Here is an 11,573-nt window from a genome sequence, read left to right as displayed (position 1 = left end):
CCGAGCGGAGCCCGGGGCGGGGGGAGGGAAGGGAAGGGAGGCGAAGCCGGCAGGAAGGAAGGAAGGACGGACGGACCAGGAGGAGGAGCGGCAGCAGCGGCCGGAGCCGGAAGGCGGGGAGGGGCCGTCCGTTGGGCCCGAGGCGGCGGCGGCCAGGGCGAACTGCTCTCGTCGCCTCCTCCCCCCGGCGCCGCGGAGGGGGGAGGAGGAAGATGGAGACCCACATCTCGTGCTTGTTCCCCGAGCTGCTGGCCATGATCTTCGGCTACCTGGACGTCCGGGACAAGGGGCGCGCGGCGCAGGTGTGCACAGCCTGGCGGGACGCCGCCTACCACAAGTCGGTGTGGCGGGGGGTGGAGGCCAAGCTGCACCTGCGCCGGGCCAACCCGTCGCTGTTCCCCAGCCTGCAGGCCCGGGGCATCCGCCGGGTGCAGATCCTGAGCCTCCGCCGCAGCCTCAGCTACGTGATCCAGGGCATGGCCAACATCGAGAGCCTCAACCTGAGCGGCTGCTACAACCTCACGGACAACGGGCTGGGCCACGCGTTTGTGCAGGAGATCAGTTCCCTGCGCGCCCTCAACCTGAGCCTCTGCAAGCAGATCACCGACAGCAGCCTGGGCCGCATAGCCCAGTACCTTAAAGGCCTGGAGGTTCTAGAGCTGGGGGGCTGCAGCAACATCACCAACACCGGCCTCCTGCTCATCGCCTGGGGCCTGCAGCGCCTCAAGAGCCTTAATCTCCGCAGCTGCCGCCATCTCTCGGATGTGGGCATTGGACACCTGGCCGGCATGACGCGCAGCGCGGCAGAGGGCTGCCTGGGCCTGGAGCAGCTCACGCTGCAGGACTGCCAGAAGCTCACCGATCTTTCTCTAAAGCACATCTCCCGGGGGCTGACGGGCCTGAGGCTCCTCAACCTCAGCTTCTGCGGAGGCATCTCGGACGCGGGTCTCCTGCACCTGTCGCACATGGGCAGCCTCCGCAGCCTTAACCTGCGCTCCTGTGACAACATCAGTGATACGGGCATCATGCACCTGGCCATGGGCAGCCTGCGCCTCTCGGGGCTGGATGTGTCGTTCTGTGACAAAGTGGGGGACCAGAGTCTGGCTTACATAGCGCAGGGGTTCTTTCCCTCTGCTCCTGCCACATCAGCGATGATGGCATCAACCGCATGGTGCGGCAGATGCACGGGCTGCGCACGCTCAACATCGGACAGTGTGTGCGAATCACGGACAAGGGCCTGGAGCTGATTGCTGAGCACCTGAGCCAGCTCACTGGCATAGACCTGTACGGCTGTACGCGAATCACCAAGCGCGGCCTGGAGCGCATCACGCAGCTGCCCTGCCTCAAGGTACTCAACTTGGGACTCTGGCAGATGACGGACAGTGAGAAGGTCAGGTGAGGGCGGCAGCACCAACTCCCCTTGTCCCGCCCTGTTTCTCCTCCTGTCATCTCCCCCCTCCCACCTCCACACGCACACTTATACACAGATCCTTGCAGTGGATGAGATGGGGGCAGTGATACGAAGCTTCAGGCTCATTTTTCTCCTCCCTCCTCCAGCACCCCCTGCCCACTACTCGTCCATTCATTGCATCTGGGGTTCCTCTGCTACCCCTACCGTACCCCCCCCCTTTTTCCCTGAGAATGGAGAGAAGGACTCAGCTACTTAACCCATCCACTCCTCTGCTGGGGGATGGAGGGCTGATTGAGCTACTGTATCCCCACTGCGTTGCTTTAGAAAATGGGGGTGGGGGTGGGAAGAACTAGTCCTTTCGACCCTGGGGAGTTGAGGAAAATGTCTGCCTTCACTTAAGCTTTCATTGGAATACTGTGATCTGGTTTTTATTTTGAAATGTATGAAAGCAAACCCAACTATAACGGCCTTTTCACCCTTCCTCCACTTAATAACTAATCCCAGTCTCTTCTCATCACTTCTCTTTTTACAGTACTCTGATATCCACGCTCATTTCATTTTTATCCTTTTTTTTTTTATCATGGTCCTTTTTTTCTGCTGAATATATTCTATATATTATATATATATAAATTTTATATATATATAAGTATATATATATGTCTGGCTACCTCGTTTTAGTTTACTTTTTTCTCTGAAGCCCTGGAATTCAACAAGAGAGATATTTTGAGACTAAAACATTTTTGTGCCTAGACTGGAAAGATACCCATTGGGTTTGTACGTCTTTTCTTGGTTGGTTTCTTCCCAAACCCCATCCATCCAGTATGTCCCACTTCCACATTCTGGCTATAATTTTCTTTTTCTACTTGTCCATTGAGATTTGAGGGCCCAACGATGTTCCTAAATCTTAATTTATAGCACAAATGTGTGGGAGAAATGAGAGTTGAACTGGTTTTTGTTTGAGATGCAGATTGTCTTGCAAATGATTATTATATATGCAAATTATGCCCTACCCTCACCCTCTTCCAAGTTTCCCCACAAAAAGGTCACACAGTGAGGCTTCCTGTTGGAAGCAGAAGAGCAGAGTTGGCCTACAGAGCCCCTGGGGCTGTAATGTGAAGGGAAGGAGACTGAAATTCATGTCTTTATCTCTGTTCTGTTAATAAAATGGGAGTTTGTGGGTTTTAAAAAATTCTGTTTCTAAATGGAGGAGTAGATGACTTTATTTTGGTGGGGGTTGGGACTTGTGGCTTTAAAAAAAAATCGCTTTTGAGTAGGATGTATATTTTTGTTGGATTTTTTGTTTATTTTTTTAGAATCCTCCACAGCAACATGCGAGACCATGGAGTTAAAGAAACCCAGAGACCTTTATCAATTAATTGTACTGTTTGTGAATTTGTATAAATAATAACAAAGATCCTCTTAAAACGTTTATATTCTTACAGTAAAAGGTTAAACTGATATTTATATAATAAAAGAGGAAATATGAAGTATGTTTTTGAGAAAAAACAACCTTGTATCTGTGAATTATTTTGAAGGCAGTGTGTGTTTGGGTACATGCCAAAGTCAGAGGTGCTGTTTGTGTGCTTTCAAGTAAAAGGAAATAAGGCATAGACTTCAGTGCGTCCTATATGCTACGAGTAAGCTCACGGTTAAAAATTTATTCTGTATAAGGTTTACTAGTGACATCTAAATGTTTTGTTTCTAGAAATGTGATTAGATTGAAGAGTTATATAATTTTGGTTTTCAACTGTCAACAACATTGAAATTTAAAGAAACTGAACAAAATGAAACTTTTTTGAAAACCAGATTTGTAAGAGTCACAATTTCCCCAGGGTGGCATATTTTTCTTTGGGTGGAAATGACATCTAGGGGTAATGTTCAAAAAATGGGTCGTGAGATGTGGAAGTGGGGAAGAAAGATGGGTTTCTTTACACTTTGAGTGGGTGTGGGAGGATGTGAAATGGTGAAGGGTGGAGGGAACTGAAGCCATTGTTCAGAAAAGTTAAAAGAGCGCTATCCTTGCTTCCTTGCCTGCTTGCTCAGTCATGCATGGTGAATCTCAGTGTGAGTGAGGGTCCTAGTGGATAGGAGGAGGGCAGTTCAGCCCCTCTTTTTAACATTCTCCTCCCGGCCTGGCTGTATTTAAGCACTTTCCTGGGGGGCGGGGAGGTTGGCCAGGAGTTCTTGCCGGTTTGCATTTTAAGCACTTCCAAAGCTGAGGGTGAGCGTTCTTAGACTGAATTTGGGGCACATAAATGAATACCAACATTTCTAGTAAAGCATTCCCTTTGGTAGACAAAAACTAAATAGTCTGACACCCTGTGGTTGGGCTGTGGAAATGGAAGAGTATTTCCAAATGCTCAAACAGTGGAGGTAATTCATATTCCTGGTTTTACAGACGTCTTTCCTAGTTGTTTCTGCTTTTTTTTTTTTTTTTTAGAAAAATACTGATCCCAGCAAGAGCTGATAAGAGTAGTATAAAACTTTCCTGGATCAGCACCTCTTTCCAGGAAGAGAGCTAGAACCCAGGTTTCTCTTGGGATAAGATTGTTTTGTAAAATTTCCAAGCTTTCTGCTTGAGCATATCACAAAAGCTGCATTGTTCCTTTTTGGAGAGCCATCATAATTGGGTCTAATTGAGCCTGACACTAGATCCATCTTCCTTTTCTTTGGGGAAGATGTAGATCTGTTTCTTCCCTCTTAGGTTACTGTGCTTATTCCCTGGGGCGGGGGCGGGGGTGGAGTAGGAACTTTGAATTAGGGTCTGCTTTCTCATTTAGCATTTGACACTACAGTGCATGAGGGTTACACAAGCTATAAGTTCTTGGACTGTTTTTCTTCTTCCAAGAGACTGCATGGCTGTACAGATTCAGTCAATAAAAATTTGAGCACTTCCTAAGTCTCAGGCTCTGTGCTCACATTCTTCATTTTAATATGCTGAATAATCCTACCAATTAACCAGAAGGGTTATTTGGTTTTCTATTTTGTCTGGTTTTTACTTTAAAGGTTAAATATAGGCTTGGCTAAAGCTTGGTAAATTAATGTTTGAAAGTTAAGATCATGGGCCTAGTGTCCTCATCCTGAACTGAGCATACTTAATAATATACTTGGAACATCTCTGGAAAAGATGAATAAACTACTTATTTTCATCAGTCAAGATTAACTTCTTATCTCTAAACCTTTTTGGGTAGAAAGAAAAGAATATGAGTTGAGAACCTCATATGGTGTGCTTTGCATGGTACTTGTTAATTTCCATTTTAGTCCTCAAAGCAACCTGTTGAAACAGGTATCCTGTTTTTCAGATATACTCCTCTCCTTAAAGTCACCCTGCTACCTGTTGAAGAGAGCTAGAACTCAAACCAGGTCCAACTCCCTTTTGCTCTGTGAGAAGGTTCAGTTATTGGTCATCCTTGGTTTCCAGTAAGGCGACCTCACAGGAGTGAGTGGTAGCTTTTTGAACACAGTGTGGACAAGCTCATGCCGCAGGACACTACTTTAAAGTGAATAGGATCTCCACCATACCTACAAGAATGGAAAGAAATGCTTTTAAAGAATTAAAAATTAATTAATTGGGTGGTACAAAAGTTAAAATTCACTTAAGGGTAATTTTTAGAATAACAGAAGAAAACCTGATTCAGGTATTTGCTGAAACTTCAGGACTGAAAAATCAAAATAAGAACTTTGTAAATTTATCATCCAGAAGTAATAAACCTCAAGAGAAACTCTGGGTAGGAGTTAAGAAAGGGATCCACATACCTTTCTTTTCTAAGTCTCATCAGGCAGTAGCCCTGTAAGGTCTGTACTGAAAAGACTATCTATAAATGTAATTGGGGTTCAGACAGTTTCTGCAGCTCCCTAAGGACCACAGTAGGCCTCTAGCTAAGAGCGCTGGGCTGTTGTGTAATTCTCCCTGCTGAATTCTTGTCTTAAGGCTGAGGAGGGCCCTCTCAATTTGATTCCACATTTGGCAATAGCGACAAGGATGCTTGCCTGAGTATAGTACCTCCTTAAATAGTTAAGGAAACGCAAACTGATCATATTCTTTCATGATTCAAGATCAACAAGGATCTGAAAAAGCAAATGTTCCTTTTCTTGGAGTTTCTTTTTAAAAATTTTCTTTTCACTAAGGACATGATATGTAAATTAAAGCCTGGCCTATCCTCCCAAATTCTGCTGTTTTCTTGCAGTAGTTACTAGATAGATGCTAGTCTTGGGGTAAAAGTTAAACCTTTCACTTTGGGCTTAGAGAATTTGAACTCACGTTTCCACAGGGGAAAAGGTAGTGGCCCCCAGGGACCATGTTTACAAAGGATAAGAGCCCCCTGAGTAAAACATTTGTAAAACAAAACCGAGACCTCACGTCTGGGTGAAAGGGAAGGCCCCAGGTCTCTGCTCTCAGCTGCTCTGCTGTAGAAAGGGGCTGCAGTAAGTCACCTAGTGGTCGTCCTCTCTGTCGTCTTTCTCTTCCCTGAGTCAGACATCACAATCACACCCTTTTAAAAGTTAATTCTATTCCTTTAGTAGAGGGCAAGACCTAAATTTTATGTCACTGTGAACCCCTGCAGAGTCGGGTGAGGCTTTTTGATGAGATGATGCACATCTTTTTCTTCTTCCAAGAGACTGCATGGCTGTACAGATTCAGTCAATAAAAATCCTGTAAAGTACAGGATTAGAAATTGGAGAGCTGCATTCAAACCTAAGCTTATGCTTAGGCCACATATTTATCTCATTTTTGCCAATGGACTCATTTACATATTAGGAAACAAGTTAAAGTTTTTGAAAAGTGAATATTGTCAAACAGGAGACATTCATTCTTTGGTCAGTGCCAACTATTAATAATTCAGAACTTATCAAAGGTAAGTGCACAGCTGAAATAAAAGCATATATACTCTAAGGTCTTGGATTAGTAAAGGGGTTATTTATAGATTGGTAAATTTTAATGTCCACAAATGATCAGTTTCAGTCTTCCTCTTTCCAGGAATTGCTCTGATTTTGCCTGGTGGAGTTGTCTATACCAACCCAGCACCTTTGGTACTATGTAAAGCCAAGTCTTCCAGTTAAGGTGCAAGAGAAAGTAAGCTTGAGATCTTGACTGCGCGGCACTAGAGTACGGTATGTTTAGCATCCCTCAAATAAAACAAAATAGAGGTGGAATTTCCCCGCCTGTTTGTTAGCCCGGAAATGTGTACATTTTTTCTTTAAAAAGACAAGTTTTTATTATCTCATTACTCTTCCACTCTAATTATCTGAAAGACAAATGTCACATATTCTTGTAAGTCTGCTTTTATTTCCTACAGTGGAAAGTAGCCTCAATTAAAAGAAGAGAAGAATGAGGTCTCTAGCAGCAGCAAAGAAACCCAGGTGAGACAGTGTTAGGGATGTGAATGTGGTCTGCTGGAAGAACTTAATCATAACACAGTATTCAATTTCTCTGTCTCAAAGTTTTTGTTTTCCCAAGTCTGACAGATATTGTACATTTGATTTCATAAATGGGGAAAGAGGCTTGACAGGGGTGAAAATATACTGCCTAGGTGATATGAAGAGTCAGTATGAGAACTGAGGCTGCTCCAGACTTTAATGACCACATCAGAGAGTGGTCAACATGCAGGTTCCTCGAGACACTGCAAAGCACCACCCTGAGCCCTCTCTCTTCAGAAAGACGATAAACCAGAGTATATTTTCTTTGGGAGTTTAAAAGAAAAAAAAAACCCAAATGCTGAAAGTTATTACTATTTAATAAGCAATAAATTAGGCAAACATGATATACAGGATTATTCAAGAAGCCAAAAAGCTATTGTTAAGTTGGTAAACAGGCTATAGGGTACCCAAGCAGCTAGTAGTGCCAAATCTGTCATCTGCTTGGAAACTCGAGCCAGTTTCCAAAACACTGCTTTGTCACAAATAGTCATATGAAGTATAAATGCTGGAAGTCTGTACTTGGACTAAAGTAGTCTCAAAGCTAAGAACTTACACACATTTAACATGTTTACAAATGTCTGTCACACAATCCTTTTATAAAATAGAGTCAAGTTGCGAGAACACTAGCTATTGTCATTCAAGGATAAAAAGGCTTGACTTCGTAGATGTTTTAGTTACAAATCCCTCTTGTCTACAAAGAGTAAAAGGGTCTAATTTGTTAATATCAGGCACCCTCTTATGTTTATAGTCCTCAATTTATGTAATCCACCCTCCAGAAGGATCAGGACTATCACACAGCTGTCTGTCAATAATTCGGACTCATAGCCAGGATCCAACTTACTGGAATTAGGATGTGGGAAAACATCTTCAAAACCAGATTAACTTATTTAGTAGTGCAGAATTATTCAGTATGGCTTGGAAATCATTATTTTCCTCATCTGAAAAGAATATGAGAATATTTACTACAAACATCCATAATTATATTTCTCCTTAGGGAATCTTTACCGCAAACTGGCATTTTTATGTATACATTTGTGTAGGAATAGCTGCCCGCTTCCAGTCTGCTTTTTAAAGAAGTGGTCTCCAAATAGGGAGGAACCAAAAAGTTAGTCCTGATATTCCTTAGAATCTTTAGTAAAATCACCAAGGCTAAAATTGGAAAGATGGGTAAAATAAGGGAGGAATTACAATAGTTAAGCCTCTCAAATTTTTAATGTTCTTAGGTAGAAGACAACGTAATTAGTACCTTCCATTTTCACTTGAGTGTTTTAAACCTTTACTTCATAGCTCAAAAGCCCACTGCTGTGAACAACCCGTCCCCCCGCCCCTGCAAAAAAAAAAAAGGGACCAGTAAGTGTGTCTTAAGCACAATATGAAAATGACAAAATTAAAGTGGCAATTTGCAGCTCTTCTAAGTTCATTTCAAATGCACAAAATTTAGTCAGGAATCTATAAAAACAGTGTGGCCAGGTTCTGTAGTCTCCTGAACATCAAGCTTACAGCTTGCTGTTATAGGAAGGCCTTCAAGAGAAGGCCTTTTCTGAGCTGCGATAGATAGATGACTCGCTCTTCCAGCCGGAGCTGACGTCTGTGCACTTGAGCCAGATGCCCTGCCATTGTACTCAGAGTAAATAGCGACAATCAGTGTGACCCAAAGGAAGGCAGCTGGCCTATCCCTTCCCACACATACGGGTCTAATTTTCAATGGAATCACAAGAGAAACTGCAGAAATTCACTACAGTTAAGCACGACACAGGATTTAGCTGCAAACGGCCCCATCGCTCCTTTAGAAATGAAAATGTGTACATGCAAGTTAGGAGACAGGACAAGCACTACACTTTATTGAAAGACATGGATGGAAAACCATTTTTGTCTCCTGGATTGTCCTTGACCTTCCCTATTCCCCCCAAAACCAAAAACCTCTCCCACTCACCCATACAATTTACTCTCTCCCCTGTGAGGCAGCTATATACTGTGCCCACACTAGTATCAGGGAGCTTGAAGTCCGATCCGACCTTGTGTTTTTCTTTACCCCAAGATTATTAAGATGATTTTAAGATCTGCTATAAGGAAGAAAATGTATGGTTAATGCAAAACTCTATTTGTTTCCCAGCGTGTAAGATGAAAAGTGGAAAGATGAAATTTATCCACAAAATCTGCAAACCCTGTGTATTGTCAGCAGGCGGCAGCATTGTCTATGAGTTGGAGGCTATTTCCAGTGGGGAACCCCAACCTCCTCCCCTCTGACAAACGCCCTCTCTGGTTACCACCTGTCCCCTGACTCCCACACACACCCACAAAAAACTTCCCCACGGTATAAGAGTTGACAAAAGTGGAATTTCACGCCACCAAAAAGATAAAATGGAATTTTTAAATATCAGTGAAACTACTCAAAGGAACCTAGAGGGCACTTTGATTTTGAAGTGAGTTAATAGCTGCAGCCTCCTCATAGCTAGCTGCTCTCTGCTTTTGGAGGCTGTTGGAATGAAATATCAGCTTCTCATTTTTCTTCAAGACCATCTCACACAAATAGTGTCACATTACTATATTTGGGAAGTATGAGAACAAATAGGGAGCATTTTATAATCACACATGGAGAAGACAATTTTAACTAACAGCAAAAGGTGCTAGCATTTTTTATTAGAAAAGGAAAAAAATTATTGTCTGTGATGAAAAATTCTAGAGATCCTTTAAGGAAAAACAAATATTTTTTAAATTTTAGGACTGTCTATCTTTTTATTATAATTAGGATCTTTATTGCCCAGATGAAGATGTCTTCATAAAATCTTAAGGTGTCTATGAAACTGAAAAATGATTAAGGTCCATGATAAAGAAGTAAGGCTGCTCACATACCTAAATCCCTCCTATGGAAAACTGACATTAGGAAAAGGTAGCAGAAATTAAAACAGAGAAAAGAACTTCTGAGTCCACTTCACCAGATTCCATTAAATCCCACAATGAGAGACAGGCTGAGGGCAGGAGAGGCCTCCAGGGCTCTTGCCCTCTTCCAGCTCAATAGTCTGGCCTCAGGGAATCAAAGCATGGATCTGAAGGGCAGTTGGTACAAACGTGGAATAAAACTGTGGAAGGTGGAAGGCGGAAATCCCCTGTGGCTTCTTCTACCAAGCTGTATTAGCTGGATGAGGCATAGCTCATTAGCTCGGTGATACAGAGGTCATTTTTGGTTAGAGAATGAGAGAAAAGAAAGGAAAAGCCTCTGGAACTTAGGGCCCAGACATGAAGCAGATTACCACTCCTGGCACCATCTATGAAAGTCTTATAAAGGCAGACAGTCTCCCCGGGCAGCCTTACGGACCCTAGCTGAAATATGCCATTGTTAGCGACAACGCCGAATGAATACAGATTCAGGGAAAACAACCCAGATAAAGAAAAGAGGTGGTAGGGGAAAGAAAAGAGATCATGCATCACTCCACCCAAACTGAGGAGGAGAAAGCAAGCACAGGCAGGCTGAGGAGCCAGAACAATATAGACGCAGTACATGAAATTAAGTAAGGGGAAGCGGAAACTACCAGTGACTAGCAGTTCCTGAAAGTCGTCCTCAAGATGAACTAGGAGGGCTGCTCTTTGATTTGCGGTCTCTGAGAACAGCTTTCCTGGGCTAGCGCATGTTTTCTAGAAGACAGACCCTCTTTTTTTGGTTGTTTGAATCTGACTTGAGACAAAAATTCCAACTAATAGGCCACCACCAGGCTGGCATGAGGTGAACCTGTGACTGAAGAAATGCATCACACTGAAAATGCGCTGCTCGGAGACATGTAGCTGTTACTGACCCGCGGCCACCATTGTCTCCAGTTCGTTCACTGTAGTCAGGATGAATCTTATGTCTTCTCTACTATCCCATTTTCACGGGGCACAAGCAAGGACAACAGTGTACACAGGGAGAAACAGAAAGCAAGTGTTTCCAGGGCAGGCTGCTGCTGTGACATCCCTACACAGGCCCCTCAAGCAGCAGTCAGCTCCAGTGGCCTGAACACTGCCTGTCAACCCCACATGATTCAGGCTTCACTCCGTTCTGGCCGAGAAGGTATAACTGACAGCTCTAGTAATCCTAAAACAGAGATGCTATTTTAGGTAACATTCCCCAAACTCTCACCCTAGAGCACAGTTGCAAATCCACACAGCCTGAATATTTATTTGCAGACTGGGCAGCCACTGATGCTTTCGTAACCTTCCTCTGTTCTCTTAGTCCCTCCCCGACAAAAATAAAGGTGTCCACACAGACATCCATTTGCCATTTAAAGTAACCAGCATGGCCGCTTCTTGGCTTCTTGATTTTCTGATGCCCCATCTGTGGAGACTGAAGAGGAGCACAGAGAGTGATGCAGTGGGGCGACTCCAGGTGACGTGGATGGATGTATACAACCTGTAACGAAGCAAGTCGTATGGCCCCTTACACACAAGCATTACCTTACAATCCTCCCTGATTTGGGTTGCCTTCTACTCGATGGTCCAGAGTTAAAGCCCCCTGTGCCATTCCTAAGCCCGTTGGTTCCCACTCCTGTGTCCATCTTACCTGTGCACCTGCCAGGAACTTGCAGAGAAACCAAGGCACTTGTGTACAAGTGGCTGCAAACACCTTCCCACCCTTCCACTACTGCCCAAAACAAGCCTGCTAATGCTAATCTACCCCCTCACTTGCAGCTCAACAGCTTTTCTCCTTTAAGCCCCTGATAATGGTTTTACTAAAATCCCCTTTTGATGGAAAAAAATCCCAGCTGGACAT

The 11,573-nt window shown here is 43.9% G+C and overlaps 1 protein-coding gene across 1 annotated transcript; it reads left to right on the top strand.

Moving 5' to 3' along the window:
• The first annotated feature begins 11 nt into the window (after positions 1-11).
• On the top strand, positions 12-2,917 carry FBXL14 (F-box and leucine rich repeat protein 14). The gene is given in 2 exon segments (XM_025040962.1): positions 12-1,119; positions 1,122-2,917. Coding segments are annotated over 2 exon segments (1,185 nt in total). The 5' UTR covers positions 12-212; the 3' UTR covers positions 1,400-2,917.
• Positions 2,918-11,573: the final 8,656 nt, after the last annotated feature.

The sequence above is a fragment of the Pteropus alecto genome, unplaced genomic scaffold (genome assembly GCF_000325575.1).
Source record: "Pteropus alecto unplaced genomic scaffold, ASM32557v1 scaffold76, whole genome shotgun sequence".
Lineage (NCBI taxonomy): Eukaryota > Metazoa > Chordata > Mammalia > Chiroptera > Pteropodidae > Pteropus > Pteropus alecto.
This window is presented reverse-complemented; position numbering and strand designations above follow the sequence as displayed.